This window comes from Sciurus carolinensis, chromosome 7, assembly GCF_902686445.1.
Source record: "Sciurus carolinensis chromosome 7, mSciCar1.2, whole genome shotgun sequence".
In the NCBI taxonomy this organism is placed as follows: domain Eukaryota; kingdom Metazoa; phylum Chordata; class Mammalia; order Rodentia; family Sciuridae; genus Sciurus; species Sciurus carolinensis.
In genome coordinates, this window is record NC_062219.1 from 14,398,019 (window position 1) to 14,423,994 (window position 25,976).

A 25,976-nucleotide genomic window follows, 5' to 3' on the forward strand; every position below is an offset into this window, starting at 1 on the left:
CATGTACCTTTAAAATGTCTGAATGCATTGCTGTCTAAGTGTCATGTGTGTTTAAAAGATGCCATAATTATTAGACACAGCTCTAGCACGGTGTCTTGTGCACAAGCCCCAGGCTCCTGCTCAAGGTAAAACCTGTGGTAGGCACCAGGCTGCATATGAATGTGGCAGCAGGATCAGATTGTGGAATACATTGAGTCATCCGTGCAGGCTGAAAATTATGCTTCCCAACCTCCTAGAAACATGTTTCCTCATTTTTTATTTTTTAAAAATTGTATCTTAGGATCTGCTTCAAAACACAGATGCCCACAAAAGAGCATTTCATGAAATCTATCGGACCAGGTCTGTCAACGGGATCCCAGTGCCACCTGATCAATTAGAGGACATGGCCGAGAGGTAAGAGAATTGTCTGGTTTAAAAAGAAGTCTTCTTTAAAAATGCTAGGTAGATGATTTTTTACATTCCTTTTCTTTTTAATTAATCGTTTGTTTCTTTTTTTAAAATAGATGCTTATATTTGGTAAATGAAAAGTAGGCTCTGGTAATACATGCTAAGAATGCCAACATTCTAATATATTATTAACTGAAAAGACTCAGCCTGGATGTACCCACAGCCTGGAAATCACAGGCATGGTTTCTTCATAGGCTGTATTTTTACTCAGTACTGTAAGGAACATTATGTAATATTGCAAAAACAGCTTATAAAAGAAACAGATGAGAGATGTGTTGGCAGGGGAGAGAACTAACTCAAAGGCTTCAATCAGTAATATTTTGCCTTTAAACCTAGAGCAAGAAAAGGAATCCAATCCCCAGACAGTGCTCAGATGGAGTTTGGAAGACCTTGTGGCTGCCGGATATTTAAGGCTGCCATGTAACAGGTTAAGTAAGCATCGTTCTGTTACTATTAGTTACATTCTGTGAATTCTCCCTGTTTCATTTCTAGGTTTCACTTTGTTTCCTCCACATCAGAGCTACACTTAATGAAAATGGAATTTCTAGAATTAAAGTATCGTCTGCTCTCACTACTGGTTCTTGCAGAGTCAAAGCTAAAGTCTTGGATCATCAAGTATGGGAGACGAGAGTCTGTGGAGCTGCTTCTACAAAACTACATCGTAAGTCTGCCTTAACAGAGAAATCAGAGGACCCATAGAGTTAGCATTTAACACTTGCTAGTTTAGTTGACACTGTTATCGTAATCTTGAATTTAAACTTGAAGTGTCAGTGTGTTAAATGGATTAGATCTAAGGTTATGAGCTTTACAAAATCATCTAAAATATAAACTTTTATTCTCTGGAATTTGTTCTTTAAATTTTCATGCTGTAGGAAGGTTTGCTGCATTAATCATATGGAGCCATTGTGACTGGGCTTTATTGCTTAAAAATGTTTTTGTATTGCTTACCCAAACCTTAGATTGGAACCCAATTGTTCCTTTGAAACTGAATTGCAATACATGAAGATTATCTTCATGTCTTCTAAAATCCAGTTGGAAGTAGTTTAGAACAATTTTCAGTTGTCCACATGGAAACTATTTTTTTTTTTTTTTTTTTAGATTAGGGCTGTGTGTCTCAATGGTCATTCCCTGAGCTTCCTTGCTCCTGAGTGCATCCAGACAGAGTAAAAATTTTTGTATGCATCTCTACCAACTTAATTTTAAAAGATTATCTCATATTTTGGGCTACTGGTAGAGGTAATCCTATATCTACTTGAAATACTAGCCTTGTGTTAATGAAAGAATTAGATTGTTCTATAACCAGCAGTTTCATTTACATGAAGTTAGTGTATTATATTAGTAAGTGCAATTTATTTCCTCTTAGTCCATTAAACATGCCCCCCAAATTTATTTGCAGCCCCAGATTGCTAATATAATTAATAGGTATCTCAGCCCTCTGTTCTTCCATTTATGTTTAAACACAAATTCCAAATGCTAAATTGATCGACTTTTAAAACATAAGTCCAACATAACCTGAGCTGTCACAGTGAATTAATAATCATTGTGCTTGAATACTTTTGGAAATTATGACTTTAGAGAAACATCTGAGAGCAATAATCTATTTTTCAACATATTCATTTCATTTTCTAAGCGATGTGTGAGCAACATGTATTTGAAACAAAAAGATTTAACTGATTTACAGTAAATTTTTTTTTTCTCCAAACTGAAATTGTCTAGGAAACATTTATCAAAAAATGTGAAATCTATTATAATAAGTCTCTTTATTAATTTATAGTTATTTTGGAAGGTAATGAAAATTTTAATTTTTGAATTTAAGAAATTATTAGTCTCTTAAATATTAAATATAGATATGCTTTTATATTTTCTGGTTTAGTCATACCAAATGATGCATTCTGAGCCTGGTAGTTAATTATACAGGATTCATTCTTTGTTCTAGTTATTTTAGAATAACCAATCAGATTTAAATACCTAATGGGAGTATTTCACCAGGTTATGTTCTAATACAATGATATTAATAATTCTCTTTGAACTTCTCAAAGGATATATAAATAGAGGATTGTTATTAATGATAAAAAGTCAGCACATCCTGCCTACTACATAAAGTTAAAGAGTTCACTAAGCTGCTAATTGCAAACTGCTTTGCAACTTCCACAATTATTTATAACGTTGATAATTACCCTATATACACAGCATGTTTTAAGGAACATTCCCTAATATTCTTATTCCCTAGTGAAGAATACCTACTTATTGCTCATGTTTCCTTTTCATAAAGGGTTTAAAGGTCATTTTTTGCTTAACAGTTTTAATAACTGGGTATTGAGAGTTTCATTTTTGGTCTCCTTGATGGCCCTTTGGACTGGGTATTTTCCAAATTGCTTTGTACTCAACAAACAGGGCAGAGGGACTGGGTCCTTCAAAGGCCAAGTCATGGGCTCCACGCAGCACAAGTTGGTAAGATGTAGAATTGGAATTTAAATCCAAATCTTCCCCCTTTGTAAGACTACTGACTATTACTATCTAAATAATTTGTGAGAAAAAAAGTTAATGAAAAGAACCAGATTGATGTACCTTGCACGTTAGTGAACTGAAGAGCATAGTTCACATAACGTCAGCTCTGTTTCGTAATGGTCCAGACATGATAGAGTTCTGCACTTGCAAACTGTATCCTGGCCAGCACTGTTAAGTGCGTGCTTGGTCGGCGAGGTGTGGGCTCTGAGGGAGATTGTTGAACCGCGGCCATCATTCATGGGTCACAGAGAGATGTATCTGAATCGTGGTCTGGCTACTGTTACTCATGACTGTGAATGCCAACTTAGAAGTTTTAGAAATTTCCTAAGATTGTAATAAAAATAATGATGATAATGATAATAGAACACAGGAGTTTCTCTGAGGAACAAAGACTGATGCGTACTATTTTACATGTCACACCCCATAGATCTCTCAACCTTTCTGGAGTTTTAGGGAAAATCATTCTCTTTAGAACAGGCCCTTTCAAAGATCACCAAGGCTTTTCAATAAAATCATGAAGTCAGTTTCTTAAATGTAGTCCTTTCCTTGATTCCTTAAAATAAGGCATAGTAATGAACCATGTGTTGCTATGTGTCTATCATAATAATATTTAGGCTATAAAGGATCCCTAACTATCTTTTCCTTAGTCTGAATTCTCAATTAATCTTAATCATGGGAAAAACAGAGAAATCATACTTTTTAAGGTCATTAGAGAATGGTTTTCCATAGGTCTGGTAGCGTGGCTGCTGAGTGCTTAGAAATTCTTGGAAAATACTTTACAGATGCTCACTATAGATAAGCTTGGCCATGTGCTATTGATAAGTGAATACATACTGTGACATAATCTGAAGGTAACTATTTTGGTCCTTGCTGTCAAAATTGTTGGTAATGACCATGTTCATTAAACATGCTTCAACTTTCACACAGTAGAAGAAAATAACATTGCAATGTTTCATGTAACAGAAAGGAAGAACTCTTGGAATTGTGGTCCATGTGGGTGCAATATCAAAAATGTGAATATTTGTTTTATTATTGGTAATTTATTAATGTAAATCTAATCCTGATGAAACCACTTCTCAAAATTTATTTAAAAAATCTTAAATTATCTGGCCTAGCTTTCTTTGAATGCAATTGATGAGCTTTTTATTTATTATATCTATATTTGTCTTGTGAGAGTATGTTTGATCACTTACTAATATTTTTAATTTAGTGTCATAAGAGGTAGCTTATTTTCTTTAAAGTACCATTAACTTTAAAAGTCCCCTAACATAGCTTATTTGTTGAATTTTATATCTAAGTTCCAGCCTAATTTTGAAAGAAGTAAACTAATCCTCCCATTATTATATAAAATATTCATTCTTCATACTTGATTTTGCATTTTCCTGATAGATATGACCAGATAGTTTACAGTAAAAAGGCAATTTACTAGTTCTCTTGCTAAAGTGATTGTAATAGATAAAACAATTTATATAAGCTCCATATTCAGAAAAAAAGAAACCAAATTACATGGATCAATAAAAAAATTAAAATAACAAGTTTACCTTCTTTTAAAAGTTAATTACCTAGTTTTCTTAATAAGAAAGCTCAAAAATACTTTAATGAATTCCTACATTTCTAGCATTCTTTAAATATTCCCCTTGGACCAAAAATGAATCTGGAAATAAGCTTTTTCCATGGTGATTTTCAGTTAGTTTGTAATCTCTTCCGGACTATGTAGGTATTTAGGTCTCCCTGCCTACCGAAGTCATGATTCTCCCCTCCTGCCTTTTTTTTTTTTTTTTTTTTTTGGACACTTAAAATAGTTGTTTTCTTGAAATTTGCACCAAGCTTAAACACTATTTTCTTAAACTTTGTCAAATATACTTATTTCTTCAATTTCTTCAACAGTGTCTTGAACATTAGATTTAGTTTTCCATTTCTGATCAAATCAGGACATGCTTGTTTTTGACAAAATCATGGTTTGCTTGTTTGGCTAAATTATTCACAATTTAAATTCCAGTGAATTACTCTTGTCTCAAGTGGGAAGTAGAAGTAGAAAATAAGGCTAAATAAGGAATAAGCCAGAAATTATTGTCTTACACAATTCTCAAAGAAAATTGTAAAGCCTATTACAGTTAATGAATAAAATAGTGATCATGGAACTTCTCATTCCATGTGATTCACAACTTTCTCTATTCCCTTTATTCCTGAAGACTAGTTAATTTATAAGTGAAGGCTTGATAAACATAAAATGATCTATAGTATATTACATGTTTTAAAATTTTATACTTACATTTTATGTTTTAAATTATATATGAATTCTGTACATTTTAAAATTTTATCATGAAACATGAAAAATATTGGTAAAAATTTAGGGATGTCTATGCAATTCATGTACAATGAGTTTTGCATCTGCACACTGGACTTTTGCATCCTCATAGAGAGCATTCATCAGTAAACAACACAGGACTTCAGCTAGTTTGTGAAGACTCATTTTTGCATTTTATGGCAGTGACACCTATCAAGAATTGTAATGAATTTAAATGATGAGAATTCATTAAACTATTAGAAGAAATTCAAGATACTTGGATGTGTTTTTAACAATAACTGCATTAACTTTCTACTTTATAGGAATTAGGATAATCATTGAAACAAGAGTTATCTTATAACATTAACAAGAGTAAAATTGACCTAAGATGTTTTCTGCATGTTCTCAGTTTTATTGTATCCATTTACTGACACATGACTCTACTACATATGTAAATTACATATAGATATAGATACCTCATATCTTGTAACTATTATTCTAGATAATTGAAATATGAAGCCATCAATAACATGATGATATAAGTGATCATTTAAGTTTTTCCACTTTTTATTTTAAGTACATGCTGTCATGTATTTATAATCTGAAGTTCCTTAAAGCAGTCATTCACCAGAACTACTGTTCAAAGAACAACAGCCTCATACAGTTTCTACTCAGTGGGACACATAAAATGTTCCTCCAAATTTAGTGCTTTCTAAATGTTAGACCCAGGTTCTCTGGAGAAACATGTGTCTTATCAAAGAGCAAATCCTTGGGTGGTAAACAAATAGCTTATTTTCTCAATCTATTGCTGAGTTAGAGCTTAGAACCATTTTATATGCTCAGAATAACCTTATGTTATTTGTGGCAGTAGAATTAATTTCATATTTTCAAAAAGAGTGAGGTTGGCAAATTGGGGTAAAATATCTACATATCTCTATTGAAGAAAATGACTTTGGCATTTCTACACTAGCCCCATGTTTCCTCTGTCCTAACCACCCATTCCTTCTTTTCTAGTCTTTCATAGAAAATAGCAAGTTCTTTGAGCAATATGAAGTGACATACCAGATCCTGAAACAGACAGCTGAGATGTACGTCAAAGCAGATGGTTCAGGTAAAACACACTGCAGAATTTGCTGCAGTGTTGACTGCATCAGCATTTACAATTCATAGGTTTCTATGTGATCAGATTAATTTTCTTCTCTGCAAAGTCTTTGCGTGACCGCACCTTTGTCTTGGAGAAGACATTATTAGATTCAGTTTTCTTGAATCTAATCTTTTTCGCGCAGTGTCTAACCCACACAATTATACTTGTGTTGTGTGTATGGTGTGTACATAGTCATCTACTAAGAAGCAAAATAAGCATTCATTTTTCTAAGTTGCAATTTTTATCCGATTTTAAATTCTAAGGATTAAAAACAAAATAATGGAATAATTGAATATCACAATCGGCAAAACGAGAGCTTATGTTAGTGTGAAGATACAATTTGTAAAATGTATTTGTTTTCAAGTTATACATATGTCATAATAATTGGAAATGACCTCTAGCATTTGTGACTGATACTATTGTACATCAATGTATAAGAGCATAGGAAAAAATTCATGAAGGATTTTAAATGCAAAATAAGAATTGTAATTGGTTTTATCTGTTTCAGTGGAAGAAGCTGAGAATGTGATGAAATTCATGAATGAAACCACAGCTCAGTGGAGGAATCTCTCAGTTGAAGTACGCAGTGTGAGGAGCATGCTGGAGGAAGTGATCTCTAACTGGGATCGCTATGGCAACACGGTGGCTAGTCTTCAAGCCTGGCTAGAGGATGCTGAAAAAATGCTAAGTCAATCAGAAACTGCCAAAAAGGTAAGACTGTCTCATACAAAAGGAAAAGTCTTCTTTCTATGTATGGTACTGAAAATTGAACCCAGGAATACTCTACCTCTAAGCTAGATTCCCCAGCCCTTTTTTTTTATTTTAAGATAAGTGTTTCACTAAGTTACCCAGGATGACCTTGAACTTTTGATCCTCCTGTATCAGCCTCAAAAGTTGCTGGAATGCAGGCATGGCCCACCATGCCAGGCTATGAGAGACAATTTTTTTTGAGCATAGTTCACTAAGGGGTGTTATATATTTGCAAGTATGACTCAGGAATTCTCACTTTGCCTGATCAATAAATACTAGCTAATTAAAGTTCAGTTAAAACAGTCCCCAACCTGGTTAATCCAACGTATGACTTTTATAATCAGAAGAGTAATAAATGAATGGAAGTTCAGCCATATTCCCTGAGCAATGAAGAGCCCTGTGCTCTCAGTCAGATCTGTACATGGAAGATAGTGTCTTGGGTACTGCCCTTGATGTATTTTCTAATTTAACAGAGGCTGAAAACAAAGTTGAATAACATAGAACTGAATCTGTGAGGTAGCGTACACCAATCAAACAACTGGGCCACCGTATTTTTATCTCTTTAAAGATTCTGTTCTGGATTTCATCAATCTTCAATCAAGGGTCTCAGTCTATATGGAAGTGATTTCTTTTTTCACCAGTTACAAGTGTGTATGTATGTGTGCATGTGGGAGTTACTATTTCACTTGAATGTCATTTACATGTAAATATCAATGAACTGGCTTATGTATATGTTTCTTAATGAAAGCATGGTAATTTTCAATGGAAAATCAATTTATATGTAAAAGAGTAAAATGCTGGGCTTACATAAAGAAATACGGTATATACATTAAGATGAATTAGTACTACCAGTTACAGTGACGTGTGCCCTAAAAATTCCAGCTACTCAGGAGGCTGAGGCAGGACAACCAGGAGTCAAGGACAGCCTGAGCAAAATAATAGGATCCCGTCTCAAATAAATAAATAAATAAATAAGAATAAATTATTGCCTGCCACCCAGAATTGGATAATATATAATTGTTTGCACAAGTAAATCTATTGTTTTTAAGTGTTTTACCATTCTTCATTCATATGAATTAAATATTTTTGTATGTCTACAAAAGGCAATAACTATGTACCCATTCAGATCTTGGCTTTTCTGATCAGACCAGCAGTGCCCTAGTAGATGTCATATGTGTTAATTTGATCCAAAGAACGTAACCACCAGAAACAGAAATGTTCTCATCTATTTATGTAGAAAATCCTCCCACACGTGGCTTATGAAATGGAGTTTGAATTTTCCTTGGTTTTTACTGTGATGTATGTGTGTGTGCATGTGTGAACACATGCATTTAATTTGAAATGAGTTTGAAACATTCTTATTTCCTTAAGGCTGCACATTTGGCAATAAATAAGATTCAGAGGATGTTATTGTATTAATGATGTTCTTGATCCAAATATTTAATTTAGAAATGTTTCATTTGATGTTGATCTCCGTAATTGTTAATTATCTTAGTATTTTATATATGTATATATACATAGGAATATGTTCAGATTTTAAAATAAAAAGCAGTTCAAAATATATTTTAAAAATTTAAGAAATTGTTTATTTCCCTATTATATATTATGCTTCTTAATGCCCCTGGTACTGGTGTTTCCTAGTTTGAATACCATGCATAAACCTCTGATGGGCACAGGTATTGATTGTTTATTCAACTGCAAAATGGAAATAAAAAAAGAATCACCATGTTCTGTTATGTTTTCAGCAAAAGAGAGAGGAGAGCTATTCTTATAAAAGATGCTAAAGGCTGGGAAAAATGGCATGTACCTATAGTCCCAACTAATTGGAGGATCTCTGGAGTCCAGAAATTCAGGGCCAGCCTGAATAACATAGCAAAACCCTATCTCCAAAAACAATTTAAAAATTAAAAAAGAGACTCAGTGCATCTAGTTCATATTTGAAATTTTATTAAAATTCCATATTTTGAAAGAGATTTAAGGCTTATCTTAAAATATCTACAAACTTTAGAACGCAGATTTTTTTTTTTTTTTTAGAAAGCAGATATTTCATAGTCTGGTCACTTTCCTATCTGTTACTAATATTTGATTAATGGTTTACCATAGCATGTGTTCTTTGTTGTTTAGGATTTTTTTCGAAATTTGCCTCATTGGATTCAGCAGCACACTGCCATGAATGAGGCTGGCAATTTTCTAATTGAAACTTGTGATGAGATGGTTTCCCGTGACCTTAAGCAGCAATTACTACTGCTCAATGGGCGGTGGAGGGAGTTGTTTATGGAAGTCAAGCAAGTATGTTTCAAATCTATTCGCACTTCAAACGTGTATGTTTTGCAAATGTGGTGATAAGCAGTCTGTTTAGAGGCAATTTTATTTTATAGCATGGGCTTATTAAGGCAGAATAAAGAAGTGTTTAGAACCAATATGTGCTAGAGTTGATTATTCCTTGTTTTCCATTTGTAATGGCGGAATGTTATAGCACTGTAGAGTTTGATTAAGGATTATGTTAACATATGGAGCCTACTTGTATGGAATGATTCACTTTCAAGTCATACTTCTGCATTGCTATGCTGGGTCCTTTTCTCCTTTCAAAGTAATTGGACTTACTTCAAACCTACCTAAAATAAGAATCAGAAATTAGAGGCTCTTACCATATAACAATCCAAGAGCATATGAGAATATGTCAAAGTGAAGGTTGAGGGTTTCTCGAGTTACAGCTTAATGGCTTTCAAATGCTCTCCCCCTCCTTTCTCCACAGTATGCTCGAGCAGATGAGATGGACAGAATGAAGAAGGAATATACAGACTGTGTTTCTATCCTTTCTGGTTTCACCACTGAAGCCCATAGGAAGTTTTCTGAGCCCTTAGAAGTCTCTTTTATTAATATCAAGTTATTAATTCAAGACTTGGAGGTGAGGGGTTTTTGGGTCATAAAATGAAAAATCCATTCTTTTGTGAAAATAAAGATCAGGTTGCAAGATCATTACCAAAGCTGTCTCTCTTCCTCCTGGGCATCATTTTGACAGGTTCACATATCCTGATTTGTAACTGTCATTAAAAAAATACTTGAATTTTTTAAAGATATGTTTAAGTCATATGAAGCAATTCTGAAATATTTTTTTCAATTTGAAGATTTTTTTCCCCTACAGCCAAATTGTAAAACATTGGGAAAAAACAGGAGACATCTATGGGTAATACCTCCCGATAAATGCTTCTGACGATAAAGGATTGATTGCTTGAATTGTGGTATTTATGTATTTTGAACAGTCTATAGGTCCCAAAAATGAAAAGTGGAAGAATATTTAACAGCACGGAAATATTTTATAGTATATTGTTAAGTGAGAAAAGCAGAACACAGTGTCATCATCTTGATTATTGTAAAAATAAAAAGATGGGTATACTCACACTCTAGAAAGAATCATTAATAAAGTAATGATGAGATGTTGGCTTTGGCTATCATTGTGTGCAAAGACTATATGTAACCTAAAATTTCATTATTCTAGTATCTCTAATTTGTAAATTTTCTGCAATGACAATATTTAATTTTTTTAAGAAAAAAATAAGTTTAAATTTTAAAGTCAGAACTTCCCCACATTGTTAATACACATTTACATGATACAGTATTTCTATACTACATTAACATATTCATTGAAAGCATAAAGATTACTTTCCCTAATCTTTATGGCAACAATGATATCTGGTCACTTTGAAAGGGAAGTTTTTATCTGTATAATATTGCCTATATATTAATAATGAAGAAAGCAATGACCTGTATCCTCAAAATTTTACTATGCATATAGAATTTCATACAGTGCATATTGATTTTTATTCTGCCTTCTGCAGAATCATGAAATTAAGAAGGTATGTGTCATGTGTTAATTAAGCTGTTTCAATGATTCATGCAGGATATTGAGCAGAGGGTGCCTGTGATGGATGCTCAGTACAAAATGATCACAAAGACAGCACATCTTATTGCCAAAGAGAGCCCCCAAGAAGAAGCCAACGAGATGTTTGCAACCATGTCCAGACTCAAAGAACAACTAACCAAGGTGCGAGAGTAACATCTCCATGCACAGCATGCAGAGTGGCACCAAAGCCACTTTCAGCTTGCCTCGTGTCCCCTCTGGTTCCCAGTCAGCAACCCTGCTTTTGTTTCCTATTGGGATTTCTGATTCTGGGAACTTTGTTATGAATTTTTAAAATAAAACTATGATGCTGATACCAAGTATCATCTCTTAGTAATTATCCTTTTAGCTATTGTTAATTTAGAAGTGCAATAGCTATACTTTAGTCTACATTTAGTAGAAAGTGTTTTGAAAAACAGATAAATGTGATAAAACAAAGATGAGGAGGAGGAAGAGGAAGAGAAGGAAAGCATATATTTTAATGAAAATTTGGTGAGATTTATTTGCTATACCCCCATTCTAAGCTTGCTTATGCTCTTTTCTGCTGACATAACCACAAAGCAGTGAAATTCTGCCCTCCTCATTCATAGAGCTCACTGTGGGCTTAAGATATTTCCATTTCTGCCATTTCTGTGCAGGGACTAGATAGACATAAAGAATAGCCAGGTCTTTCCTACTTAACTGGGGGATTTTCCTTAAAAGCTTTAGAAGTTTCATTGAGGTCTTTAATCTATGTAAACTTTAATTTTAGGAAGATAGTATGTTTGCAAAGTCCACTTAGACTGGGTGATTTTATGGTAAAACAAAGGAATGATTATAAAATGAATAGGAACATTTCATGATAAGGAATTGCAAAACAAAGGAAAAGAAATAGACCTATCTATTAAGTAAGAGAGAGAAAGTAGAAAGAGAATAAACTAAGCGAAATCGGTAGTAGAGAATTAACAAAAAAGAGGAAGAAAGAAAAAGTGGAAATAGGAAAACCATAGTCATGAAAAAAGAGAACTTTTTCAGTCTAGTATATATTATAAAGTTGATTTTCAATTCATTTTATTCAACATTCAAGTTGGAATTATTTATAATTTAATGATAATAGACAATAATAATAATACTGACTGCCAGCAAAATTTGCCAAGCTGTAGGAAGAATTCAAAGTTGCATTTTAGGTTGGGGATTAGCTCAGTGGTAAAGCATTTGCCTGGCATGCATGAGGCCCTGGGTTTGATCTCCAGTTTAAACAAAAAAAAAATAAAACAAAACAAAACAAAACCAATCAAAGCCAACATTTTCAGGTTGGTAATTTGGCTGCTGGAGCAGCCACATCTGGGCTTACACGTTTTAGCCTGAGCCAGGTGTAGTTTAGGGCAAGACTTGAGAGAGCAAATTGTATCTTTAGACACATCTAAGCCTTTATATTTTTCTATTGCTGGTTCAGATGAAGCATCTTGATGGATTTTCTGTTGCACCAGGAAAAATCAATAAAGCTCACTGCTTTTCTGCACACTCATAGATTCTTGTGGTTTAGTTCAAGTTTTAGCAGTCTTGATTCAGAGGAAGGAGAGGAAGGATGCTTTAGGCAGTATATTCTAGAACATGAAAATACTTCAGCTTATATGATTATGTATTTAAGATTGTAACAAAATGTTTTCCTATCCACTTTCCTCGAGGATTATTTTTGGGATATTATTGATTATATCTAGCTTATCATCTTTGTATTTTATGAAAACCAAAGAATAGTCTACTAATAAATAATAAATAATTTATTTTCCTTCCTTGTCTGAAAGTATTAATAGATGCTTGTAATCGTAGTTATAATAATAATGATGATGATAGTTGGAGGCAACCAGAGGTAAAATATAAAGGTTGAGCAGTTCCTGGAGAATTGCGGATCCTGGAGTCTAACGTCAAGGTGGGTCGCAGACAGTCTATGGAACTCTTGAATGCCAGAATCTTATGGCCTCATCATGAAGATAATGCAGATGTATAGACTAGTGACAGGTGAGGGTTGGGCCGGTTTGGCCTGAGCAGAGATCCCTTGGCCTGGGAGTATTCGTCACTAAATTGGTGGGATGTAGGAAAATGCAGGGGTATCTGGGAAGAGAGAGTTAGCAGGTGCCTAAGTTTGTCTGGACTCAGGGTTCAAGTAGGAGAGTTTCTGAAAATAAAGCCAGAGGACACAGGTCATTGAAGTGACCTAGTAACATGTGACGATCTCAGGTCAGATTTCAAAGTGAGTATGAGTCACATGGTTTATGAAGTGGAATCTGATGCCATCTGCTTCCCTAACAACCACCGTTTAGATGGAAAAGTGCTCTCCAGATGGACGACTCAGATGAATTTTCATGAGAAAACCCCATAGTCATTTATTTGTCTCAGTGGTACAGCAGTATGGATTTCTGACACCAAAATTTAACCTCACAGAGGAAATATCAATAAGAAATGTGTCTTGAGAAATTCACAAATACCAAATGACCATGTCATTAAATAAAATGTTCCTGAGAGCCATGCATACTGCCCTGCCCATGTAATACATCGAAAGACCTTTCATAGGATTTTTGTCTTTATATTTTTAAAGGTCAAAGAGTGCTACTCCCCACTTCTGTATGAGTCTCAGCAGCTGTCAGTTCCACTGGAGGAATTAGAAAAGCACATAACATCCGTCTATGACTTACTCGGGAAAATAAATGAAATTATAACAGTTCTTGAGCGCGAGGCACAATCTAGTGCCCTTTTTAAACAAAAACATCAGGTAAGAAAATTCCATTTTGGAAAATATAATTATTTTAAAGTACGTGTAATAAGATTGCAGTGCTGCTTACTGTAATAGAAGTTTGGTTAGGAAAAAAACATTTTTTGAGAATAATACAGTACTAGTAACCCAAAACAGAAATGCATATTTTGTCTAAAGATGAAAGACGGGCTGGTGGAGGGGTTGGACCTATTTGCAGGGGGCAGTCAGTCTAGGGACTGGGAGCTGTTGGGGCTCAGAGCTGGGCTCTAATCTTCTGAATGAAATTCCCTAAGTTGAGCAAAGTTACAAAGACCAGTGTGTTTTGAGTGCTCGCCTCTGGCTTCTTTGAAGTTGGCGATACTCAGCAGGCATTTATGAGCATTTGCTCCTTGCTCATCTTGCTGTGCCTTCTGAACTCTAAGCATGATGATGAAAGTTCAAAATGTCTCTGAAACAAGGAGTGTCTCCAAAGTAGAAGCAAGTCCACTATTGCATCTTGAAACAAAATAGGCCCCCACAATGGAAAGATCTTCTGTTATCCTCCCTGCTTTGTATTTAATTTTCTAGTACTATCTTTATACCTGTGAACCTAGGAATTAGGTTTCTCAAAGTCCACAAAAAGTTTAGTGTAAATAAATTGTACTCCCTTGTACTTTTTAAAGGGTAGAAAATACATATTTATATTTTTTCATCCTTATATAGACATTTTTTGGGGAGAGGGGTCATTTAGTACTGTTTCCTGCACATCTTTGGTCATTACCTGGTACCTTACTGGCAAAATAGTGAATTTCATTTAAAATAGTGTATGTTTCTCCATCCCTTGAGTTTTTGGAGTTATACATATGTTTAAATATATGTATATGTGCATATATATGTATATGTGTATATACAAAATATATGTATATATACCAATATATATACAAATATATGTATATATACAAAATAAATAATTTCAAAATAAATAATTTCATTCCATTTCTAACAAGTGTTTATAATCTATATCTTACATTGTCTTTTCTTTGACCCTGGGAATCAGTCTGTTTGCACAAACCATAAAACTCTGAAAATGTGTTTGGTGTGATACTTGATTTTTTTGGTCTCATTTTTAGTGAACAGGTCTGTATGCATAGCCTCCTGAGTGTTTTAGTTAGTTGACTGACTTAGTTGGTTTATTAAAAATGAGCCCATCTATCAGATGAAGGTGAAACTAATGTAGGAAAGGTTGCCACACGTTAATTGAAATGGATTCCTGGAAGGAGGCAGGTTCACTTCCTAGAAAGAGCAGAGGATCTAAAATGAGTCACCCAGATACTCAGATCTTAGGTATGATACAGAAAATTACAATGCCTTATTTTAAAATGTCCGGGTCTTAAAGAAAAAAACATGATTATATCTGATAATGTGTGTTCTGTAATTAGTAGCATTATTATTGCTATTATTGTAGTGAAGCCATTATCATTATCACCAAACCCCATGTTAATGACATCTCCTCATATTATAAGGATTCTTTCACTGGGGTACATGTGCCACTTCCTATATACTGCTTAAAATTGCCATTGAATAACCTTTGCATAATAAATCTTTATTTGTTATTATTAATGATAAGATTTAGCAATAATTATGACATATTTTTAACTTATGCTAGCTACCCCTTAAACCTCCTAAGTCTTCAAAAGGAAAGAATATTTCCTTTTCTTTTTTGCCAAAACAAAACAACAAAAGTTCTACTCTTAATATGTGCATTTAGATGACCAAAAATGGCATCCAAATGAGAAGTCTGAAATATATTTGTTTCAATGTAGTTAAGGATGTTGAAATTCATATGTTGTGGATTCGAGGCAAAAGTGACTCTACCTCGCTAGGACGGGTCATTTCAACTCTCTACTGTCAAAATTGCTACAATGTCAGCTGGGAGCCAGAGGGCAAGCCCTGTCAGTCACCCCCGCTTCTCATCCTGCGGTGTGTGACTCCCAGACCTACCTGTCAGCTGCCTATTTTAAAAATTAGAATCTATAGTCCACTATTTCATTAATAAGACTGAGAACATGTGAACCTTAGAAATCCAAATGTCTTAAGTTTAGGGTATACAAATAATACATTATCTGTACATCTGAGTATTTCAGTAAAGTGTTCACTGATGCTAAATTAATTTAGTCTGATTAAAACCTGATTATGTAGATTAATTTTGTGGTTGTTCTCTCAATAAACCAGTTGGATGAATAACAATTTTGATGCTCTGTCATTTTCTTAATGTTAATAAGATGTGCGTGAAATATAAAAATCTCCAAAAACTCTTGGTGACATTTAAATGCCTTGTATGAAAAGCATTGACTTCAGTGATTGCTTACACTTGAGTTCTTTTGGAAAGAAATGTTCCTCTGTACTTTTGGTTTTACTTATTGCTGATCAAAAGCCTCAGAGCTATATAAAGCTGTTCTTGTTATTTATAATCTTTCCTCTGTCCCTCCCTCCCTTCTTTCCTTTCCTTTTCCTTTTCTTCCTTAATTTTTCAGTCTCTCTGGATTTAATATTTTCGTGGGTTTTCCCTTTCTTGTAGGAGCTGCTAGCTTGTCAAGAAAGTTGTAAGAAAACCTTGGGGCTCGTTGAGAAAGGCAGTCAAACCGTTCAAAAGTTTGTGACCTTGAGCAACGTGTTGAAGCATTTCGATCAAACGAAGCTACAAAGACAGATTGCAGATGTTCATGTTGCTTTTCAGGTAATCTGCTCTCCTTGCTGTAGAGTCATAAACCCACAAAAATACAGAATGAGAACAAGTAATTCCCACTTCTCCCCCAAATCCCGCACCTTCCAGTATTTAGAAGGCATTTTATTACTTCTTTCCCTAACATTAATATTGAAAAGAGTTAATTATTCTTATAATTAAGTATCTTCCTCCTGTTTTTTGAAGAAGAGGAAGAAGAGAAAGATAATGCTACCTGACCAAATGATGCTGTCAGTAATGAGAAAGCAGCATCACGTTATGATTAGAGTCAGTTCTCCTCAGCTGTAGATTCCACATCTGCAGATTTAACCATCAGTTGAAAATAATTCCATCTGTGCTGAACATGTACAGCCTTTTTTCTTGTCATTATTTCCTAAACAATGCAATACAGTAAGTATTTACAAAGCATTTACATCATAGTAGATATTCAAGTAATTGAGAAATGATTCCTCACCTTCAGGAGAATGTGTCAAGGTAAATACTGCAGAATCGAGCATCTGTGGGTTTGGTATCTTTGGGGGTCCTGGAACCAATCCCCCAAGGATACCAAGGGATGATTGTATTTTTTTGCATCAAGAATATGGTAAAGAAAACCGGGGACTGGAAGAAGCATGCAGAAACCAATAGTCGCTTGATGAAGAAATTTGAGGAGTCGCGGGCAGAGTTGGAGAAGGTGCTGCGGGTGGCCCAGGAGGGCCTGGAGGAAAAGGGGGACCCAGAAGAGCTCCTGCGGAAACACACTGTGAGTCTGCCCTCGTGGTGCGTTTGACCACAGCGCATGGACAGGACATCTTGGACGAAAATATCAAAAAAGCACTCCCATTCAACGCAGGGGGCAGGGCTGGGCATCAAGAAGACAGGGCATTTAGGTGTGAGACCCAAGAAATGCCAGGCAAAAAGGACTTCAAGAGCAATTGATTCAGTGGTGTTTCAGTCAACTTCCTTGCTGCCACTCTGACTAAAAGAAAATTTTAGAGGGGGAAAAGTTTATTTAAGGCTCATGGTTTCAGAAGCCTCAATCCCTAGATGGCTGGCTCCATTCCTCAGGTCTCCAGGTGAGGCAGGACATCATGGTGGAAGAGTGTGGCAGAGGGAAGCAGCGCACCTGGTGATCAGGACCACTGCAGAGGGGTCTCCACTTGCCAGATGCAAATATATACCCCAAAGCCACACCCCCAATTCCCACCTCCTCCACTCAGTTACCACTCAGTTAATCCCTATCAGGGGATTAATTCAATGATTGGGTTAAGACTCTCACAACCCAATCACTTCTCTGAACCTTCTTGTACTGTCTCACGTGTGAGCTTTGGGGACACCTCTCATCCAAACCATTAACAACTGGCTTTTGAGACCATTCTTAAACCCCTGGAATAGCAAAGAGTCAGGATAATTCAGGCTCTCCAAACAACTTATTCTTTATCTAGCTCAGAAATTCTCCTGAAACTCAGATTCTCTAGAAAATTGACTATTAGAGGTGAGTGGCAAAGTCATGGTAGAGATGACTTTAAGGCCAGTAGCTGATATAAAATTTGTCCCAGTCTTGTGAGGGAGGCCATCTTTATGTCTATCCTACTTGTTTAAATTACAATGAATGTGTAATACATGAACATTAGTAATATAGGAAATGTCATATGGATACCAGTGACATTCTCAGAACATGTATTTTGGATCATTTTTCGTGAAATGTCAGTGGCTATGTATTTAAGTCACACTCTGAAATGATCATTTTTTGTGAAATGTCATCATTTTTCTGAAATGATGAACCAATGTCTTTGGGATGCAGCTTTCTGAACTCAGGGTCAAGGTCCGTCACCACAAAGCTCAAAGCATCTCAGCTTATACACCTCTGTCAGGTGGCACCTTCTGTTTGGAATCACTGAGACCGTGAGACTTGGTCACCTGTGTCCATACACATGTATTAGTCTGCTCAGACTGTCATAACAAAACACCATAGACTGGGTGTCTTATATGACAGATTTATTTCTCAGAGTTGTAGAGACTGGAAATATGAAATCAGAGTGCTGGAACAGTGGAGTTCTGATGAGGATCCTCTTTCTGGCTGCCTTTTCCATGTCCTCGTGGGAGAAAGTTGGCAAGCTCTCTGGTGTCTTCTACAATACAAATATTTGTCCCACTATGAAGGTCTGACCCCTGTGACCTCATCTAAAACTCATTATCCCGCTAAGGCCCCCTCTCCAACTGCCATCACTTTTGGGGTTAGGGCTTCAACATAGGAATTTGAGGACACAATTCCATCCAGTGTGTGTGTTCCATCAAGTGTGCACGTGGGGGGATGTGGGAAGGCTCATAATGAACCACCAGGGCCGGGAATGCACGGAGGTCCAGAAACGGGGAGTTAAGAGGCTTAGTACTACTGGTTTCTCTCCTGCTCTTCTGACTTCACCAAAGAGGAAGCAAAACTCTATCACTGTCCAATCAGGGTTTCAGGATTTTTCCATTGGCTTTCAGAATTCTCCTCCAAATGTGAAAACTGCAAAGATTTTTTTTGCTCAAGTATAAAAAATAGTAGTCAAATTTCAGATATGAAAACTTCTGACTCATAATGATAGATGCTTATAGTTTATCCCTGGGGGGAGGGGGACAAGCAGGAATTGTTCAGAATTTTCAAAGCGAACAGCAGCTGACTCACATGCGCCTCTCTGCCCATCATCTTCACACTTTGGCTCTTCCCTGCCAGGAGTTTTTCAGTCAGCTGGATCAGAGGGTCCTCAACGCTTTTCTGAAAGCCTGTGATGAGCTCACAGACATCCTCCCTGAGCAGGAACAGCAGGGCCTGCAGGAGGCTGTTAGGAAGCTCCACAAACAATGGAAGGTGAGTCGGGACCTGGGGACACTGGGAAGGGCTTCGGGAGTGAAGGGAGAGAGCGTGAGGGTGCAGAGACGCAGAGGCGAGGAAATCGAAAAACTTACAGAAAGGCACCTCGGCTACTTCCAAAAAAACTGAACTTGAGCAAAACATAATAAACTGTGATAGAATTTCATTGTGCCTGTTTTATAGTGGCATCAATTTTATCATATGTCTTGAGTACTCTTTATTTTCCAGCAAGTGTGATGAGGGCATTTAATTTATTCAAGAGACACTTCATAAACTCTTCTCAGAAGAATAAATCATGATAGATTTACTGGTGAAATTACTATATATACATATATATATATATATCATGAAATCACTGTATATATATTACTATGTATAAAGTACTGTATTAATAATAATATAGTACTACTATAATATACTATTAGATTAATAATATAAATCATTAATTATTAATTATATGTTTATATATATATATATATGTATAGTAACTGTCCTCAAGGATTTTATCATCCAGTGTAGATAGCTGCATTCTAAAAACATAAATAAAAACATCTGTTGGGTAAGAATTGAGTGATGAACAAAGCATATTCCTTTTCCCACAAAAAAAATAGATTTCAGTTAGGGAGATAATTAATTGCAAATAATAAAATTATAGTATATAATAAGTTGAAAATGTATAAATGTTATACTTATGAAAGTTTTGAAAGAAAGAGGTAGACCCACTTGGAGGCTGGTGAGGAGTGAATTCAGTGACCATTTTGAGCTAGGACTTCAAAGAAAAAACAGAGGTGTCGGGTGGAGAGGAGGGTGAAGTCGGAGGGTGTGCAAGTGAGGGGCCTGGGGAGCCGTTGGGGCCCGGAGTGACTGGGTGTCACGTGCTGCGGAGGGACTGTGGGAGGGAAGGCTTGGCCAGGCACTGGGAGCCCGATGGGCATGTCAGCTTGCAGAGGTGGTGGCAGGACACTTGGGACGGCTGAGGACTGTCCTCCCCACACAGACGGCAGATGTCTGCCCTGGCTACAGGAGGATGAGGGGACAGTTCTTGGAGCCTCAGGGTTTACCAAGCAGACAGCTAAACCCCTCTCCATCTGATTAAGTTACTTTCTAGATTTTTTAAATCTCCGTAACATGGGCTAAAACATCCTCTTTTGTGCATACAAAAGACACAGTGGAGAATATCATGCTAAGTGAGATAAGCCAATCTCAAAAAACCAAAGGACGAATGATATCGCTAATAAGTGGATGATGACACATAATGGGGGGTGGGAGGGGTTAGTGTTAGGGTTAGAGTTAGGGTTAGGGAGGGGGGCAAGAATGGAGGAAGGAAGGACCATATAGAGGGAAAAGAGGGGTGGGAGGGGTGGGGGGGAGGGAAAAAATAACAGAATGAATCAAACAACATTACCCTATGTAAATTTATGATTACACAAATGGTATGCCTTTACGCCATGTACGAACAGAGAAACAACATGTATCCCATTTGTTTACAATAAAAAAAAAGAAAAAAAAAAGACACAGTGGAAAGAGATACACTTTTGCTTTCTAAATTTGAAAATGTAAGTGGCTAATTAAAAAAAAAAAAAAAGATTCTTAGGGAAATTCAAGGTCTCCAGGTGCCTTCGAAGTTCAACATACCTTAAATGCATTATGGATAGAAACAGCAATTGAAGTGTCCTTGTCTTTCCATAGCCCAAGTTCGTTTTTGTCATTAATTAGTATTGTCTCCTAAAATAATCCTTTTAAGTCCTATAGGATACAAGTTGACTAAGATTAACAAAGTATAGAACTAAAAGTAATAATGAAGTCCATGTTTGCATCAAGAGAGAAGAACATTAGAAGGTTCTGTATCGTTTGCACACTCGTTTGCTCTTTTTCTCAATGCATGGTCTAAGCAGAGGAGGACAAGACAGGCGGTCAGCTCCTTTGGGTTCTTTAATCCTGGATTTTGTTTGTTTGTTTGTCTGTTTTTGGTGTGTGAGGGGGTGGATACTAATAGGATTTCCTCAAGTTCTTCCTTAGCTTTTTCACTTACCCTAGAGCCTCGATGGTCTAATCTGTAAAACAGGAACACTCCTTCTGTGCAGTGCTATTGTAAAAATTAAGCCAAAAGATCACTGTAGAAACACTTGACCCACAGCATACTTGAAAGGACCTACTGCCATTCCAGTAATTAGAAAAGTACAATGTACAGTGAACGTTTTACGTCTTTTTTCCCCACTTCAATTGGAAATGCACACAATCAAGGAACATGGTTTTGTTTTCTTGGATTTTCCTGCGGAACTCAGGATCTTCAAGGAGAGGCCCCTTATCATTTGCTGCACTTGAAGATTGCTGTGGAGAAGAAGAGATTCTTAGCCTTTATAGAAGAATGCAAGGCCGAGCTGGAGCGAGAGACCAAGCTGGTACCCCAGGAAGGCAGTGAAAAGATTATTAAGGAGCACAGGGTAGGTCTCCCACACGAGCATGCAATCCCGTGAGGCACCTCATTACTTAAAGGAGGTGCTCAGACTTTGCTTTGGGTATAGAAAAATGTAGCATAATTACCCTGCACTAAGTCTACAGGACTCTTCCTTTAGTTTTTCTATGAAAATGTAAACGTATGTGTGACTTTTCATGTGGATTATAAAAACACTTATTGCTTATTAGATGTTCTTCAGTGACAAAGGTCCTCATCATCTCTGTGAGAAAAGGTTACAGCTCATTGAAGAACTGTGTGTGAAACTCCGAGTCCGGGACCCAGTAAGGGAAACACCTATCACCTGTCACACGGCTCTGAAAGAGCTCAGAGCTGCCATTGACAGTACCTATGCGGAGCTCATGGAAGACCCAGACAAGTGGAAGGACTACACCAGCAGGTAGCCTTGGGGTTGTCTTCAGGGAAGAATCTCGTGTATCTTGATTCTGTTACTTGAGAGATCTCTATAAAATAAGAGATGACCTATGTTTCACTTCACACAATAAAGAAAATCAGATTGCATAATCTTGACCATGTTCTTGTGTAAAAATGCTTCATTTGGTAAAAAGAATGGGTTTCAGTTAGAAATAGGGTGAGGTACTTTATTCTGCATGGGCCGGATGTTCTGTCTTTGAGGCTGAACAATGTCCCCAATGTCTTCATTACCTGCCTCACAGGAGGCCTTCACCCTCTTAGGTTAGTGTCTTACCTGGTCGGGACACATGAGGTCAGAACTTGGATGGCCCCTTCCTTCCTCTGAGCACTCAGGCTGAGACACATCATTGTCCTTTGCTGAGGCCCCTCCAAGTTCTTGAGGGTGGAAGTGGCCAGCCCCTGCTCTGAGCTTCATGTAAAAGTGTCCAGAGAATTTTTTCATCAATTAGTTAATTCATCGATTGTTCTATTTCCAAGAGTAAATTCAAAATAAAAAAATGTCTTCTAATCATTCTGAGAACTTTCTCCCTTTAATTACAAAATGCTTGCATTATTTCAGATTTTCTGAGTTCTCATCTTGGATAGCTGCAAAGGAGACGCAGTTGAAGGCCTTCAAGGATAGGGCCATTGACGCTACCAACCACAGTGAGATTAAACGTGCATCAGACGTAAGTTCTGATCCATTGTCTGCCACAGGATAATTTTCAGTAATAAAAACAAAATGTTAGACAATGTTGTCTTTATTTTTCTTTCTAGGAAAATATTGGTTTTTCTGAAAATTATCTTAAAGATAAGTCTTCCCATATTACTATGGAGAACTGTAGGTTTTTCTATTGAATCAACGGTAACTTTGAGATCTGGTCATACTCAGCAGGGTCTCTAATGCATCGTTAGCTAATGGGGAATGCTGAGCAGAACGCTGCATGCAGGCATGTGTAACACAGCAGAGATTTAAGAACTGACACAGGAAACTCCTAGAAGGCTGTATGCCCATCTTCAGCCATGCAAAAGAGGGAAATGGGCAAGGTCTTTAAATGTCCTTTATCATATTCAGGCTGGGCAGTTCATTTCAGCCTTGAGCAGAGGCACAGTCTGATAAACCCAGCCAGGATGACAGAGCCTCACTCCTGAAGACAGATAGCTTTCTGCAAATGGCATCCACTCACCCTCTTAAGTTGGCTCTTCCACTTGCTATTGTGAAAATTCTTCCTTTTAAGCATTTTTAATCCTAGCATATACGTAATTTCTGTTAAGGAGAGAATGTTTTCTTTCTGTTCTTGTCCTCTGAGTTCCATTTAAATTATGTAGTTGCCTCAAAACAAGCTGCTCAATAATGTCATGGTGTGCATATAGATATCCATATTTCTTCTGGTTGCTGTATTGACATACACAAAAAATACATCTTAGAATACAGAGATCTGCTTCTGGAATTAACCATTTCCTGACTGGTATGCAGTTGTCCTAGGAAAACCCTGGGTCAATATAAATGTTGGAGACCCCTGTCCTTGCACTACACCAGAGCTTGTGGTGTAAGAGTGACAGGCTGCCCAGTCACTGTGCTGTTGGTCACCAACCCTGCAAGTCCAAAGCCCCAGTTTCTTTCCAACATTGTCTTGGCTGATAAACCCTCCCTGCCTGGATTAGAGCTGTGATCTTTTGGTGTTGACTTTTAAAAACTAACAAAAATGAGACAGAAAGTATAAGTTAATGAAGTTTAATCTTTAGAGAATCTATAACAGTATGCAATAAGTAAACTTTTGATCAAAGGAAATAGCTAATTAAATATAAAAGGACTATCATACTTTCTTTTTAATTCCATGTTTCCTCCAGATCACAGAAAGTGAAATCACAAAGTATGTATAATATAATTCCTTATTTGGCCATCTTGTTTTTTTCTATGGTAGCTTTAGAAGTATCTTTGTGTGATCAAGGAAATATCTGTATCTATCCAATCTGATTATGAAGAAGATCTGCAGAGTATAGACAGAACTTATTCACCCAGCAGGTGTTGACATTGAAGAACATCTCTTTTTTGCACCTGTGGACTTGGGTTGAACATGTGTGGTGCTCCACCAGGGAATGACTGTCTGGCTCTCCTCCATCCACCCTACAAGCCTTGGGGTTGAGTCCTTTCTTGCTGACAGTTAGGATTCACAGTTGCACTTTGCTCACCAAAAAGTTCTTTCATTCTAGGAGATCAGAAATGATGTTACCAAAAAAGGGGAGACTCTCAGCTGGCTGAAATCCAGGCTTAAGATTTTGATTGAAGTTTCTTCTGAGAATGAAGCACAAAAGCAAGGAGATGAGCTGGCCAAACTCTCTAGCTCTTTCAAGGCTCTGGTGACTTTGCTGTCAGAGGTATGTCACCGTACCCACACTCGAAACAGAGTTCTGGGGCTGAGGTGTCTGGAGGGTTCTCTCCTTTTGATAGTAGCATAGCAAGTAATTGTATAAATAAACTAGTTGAAATACAGTAGTTGTATTTATTTATGAGAAGATTTGGGGGGGAAATTGGGAAGGCTTGAATTATGGCCAATACCATTATTGGATATATGAGTTCAGATTAATGACCTATAGCTAAAGGTTAAAACATATCAGTCTACTTTTTTTTCACACTTACTAAAGCACTGTTATTTCACAGTCACTTTAAGGTATATCATAAGGGTTAAGAACAAGGTTTAAGAGTCAGACTAATCCAGAACTTCTATCTGATGTCCTGTTTCCTATATAAACTTGAGTTTGTTATTTGATGTCTCTAGGCCCCAACTTCCTTACTTGTAAAACACCATTAAAAATACCCCAAAAGTGAGCCATAAATTAAATGCAATAATGCCTGCAGAGAATTCAGTACAGTGCCTGAGCAGAGCAAAGGCTTGAAAACCAGTAGCTGGTTATAATAAAATATCCAACATTTAGTCAACAGTCCAGGAAAATTCTCTTTTAGTCAAGGTCAGCTCATTTTAAACTTATCAGTAGGCATTCCAATATTTATGTATATTTCTTTATACATAAAAACATACAAACCCTCCTAATTCATTTCTAGTAGCATCTCTTCCACCCTCAGCCATTAGATAGTCTAATATGTTTGTGAGTGTGAAGATAATGTAAGACAGTAAAATAGAACGGGTGTTTACCAGTATTTCTTGACATCACTTAAGTGTAAACTTGCTTGAAAAATGATCTGTTGGAGGTCTAAAAAATGTTCACAAAGCTCTCTGAGTCTGAAGATCTGGAATTCTCTACAGATTTCCCTAACAGCTTGTACTAACTTCATAGAATTTTAATCCAGGTGGATAGATTTGCTGGAGACTGTGGTGGGGAATTACACAAGCCCCCAAAACTTGGAATTGCTTATGACTTTAGTTTTATGTGAAGATTTTGATATAGAAATTACAGTTTTCTTAAGAATCTTGAACAAATTCAAAATAGTGATAGTGAACATCAGCTATTTCAATGTTTTGATTCGTTGTTTTGATTATCCATCTTTCACAGCAACGGGCGAGTTTAGTAAGTTGCCACTACCCTACTCTAGATGAAAATTTGACCCTTGGCCTTCTGCTCTTTCCTTAGTGAAGAGAGGAAAAGGAACAACAGCCTAGAAAGTTAGAATATGTGAAGGTTATCTTGGAGCCAAGATCTAGCAGTGACTTTCAGTGACACCAGTAGACAAATCCATAACATGTACACCCCTCCCCCACAAAACATGTGGCAACCTTTAAAATTATTAGTTGTTCTTTGTCAGATTTTATCAAGCAATTTT

General features: G+C 36.5%; 1 protein-coding gene across 13 annotated transcripts in view; it reads left to right on the plus strand.

The window, feature by feature from the left end:
* Syne1 (spectrin repeat containing nuclear envelope protein 1) overlaps window positions 1–25,976 on the plus strand; it is a 443,098-nt gene that overhangs the window by 151,382 nt on the left and 265,740 nt on the right. For all 13 annotated transcript variants that reach the window (XM_047557257.1, XM_047557256.1, XM_047557258.1 and 10 more), the window contains 15 exons: window positions 281–393; window positions 940–1,108; window positions 6,257–6,353; window positions 6,895–7,097; window positions 9,261–9,425; window positions 9,892–10,044; window positions 11,038–11,181; window positions 13,613–13,786; window positions 16,326–16,484; window positions 17,068–17,232; window positions 19,189–19,323; window positions 21,612–21,770; window positions 21,973–22,181; window positions 22,776–22,884; window positions 24,410–24,574. In XM_047557257.1, coding sequence (XP_047413213.1) covers window positions 281–393; window positions 940–1,108; window positions 6,257–6,353; window positions 6,895–7,097; window positions 9,261–9,425; window positions 9,892–10,044; window positions 11,038–11,181; window positions 13,613–13,786; window positions 16,326–16,484; window positions 17,068–17,232; window positions 19,189–19,323; window positions 21,612–21,770; window positions 21,973–22,181; window positions 22,776–22,884; window positions 24,410–24,574 — 2,319 coding nt within the window. The remainder of the gene's footprint in view (window positions 1–280; window positions 394–939; window positions 1,109–6,256; window positions 6,354–6,894; window positions 7,098–9,260; window positions 9,426–9,891; window positions 10,045–11,037; window positions 11,182–13,612; window positions 13,787–16,325; window positions 16,485–17,067; window positions 17,233–19,188; window positions 19,324–21,611; window positions 21,771–21,972; window positions 22,182–22,775; window positions 22,885–24,409; window positions 24,575–25,976) is intronic.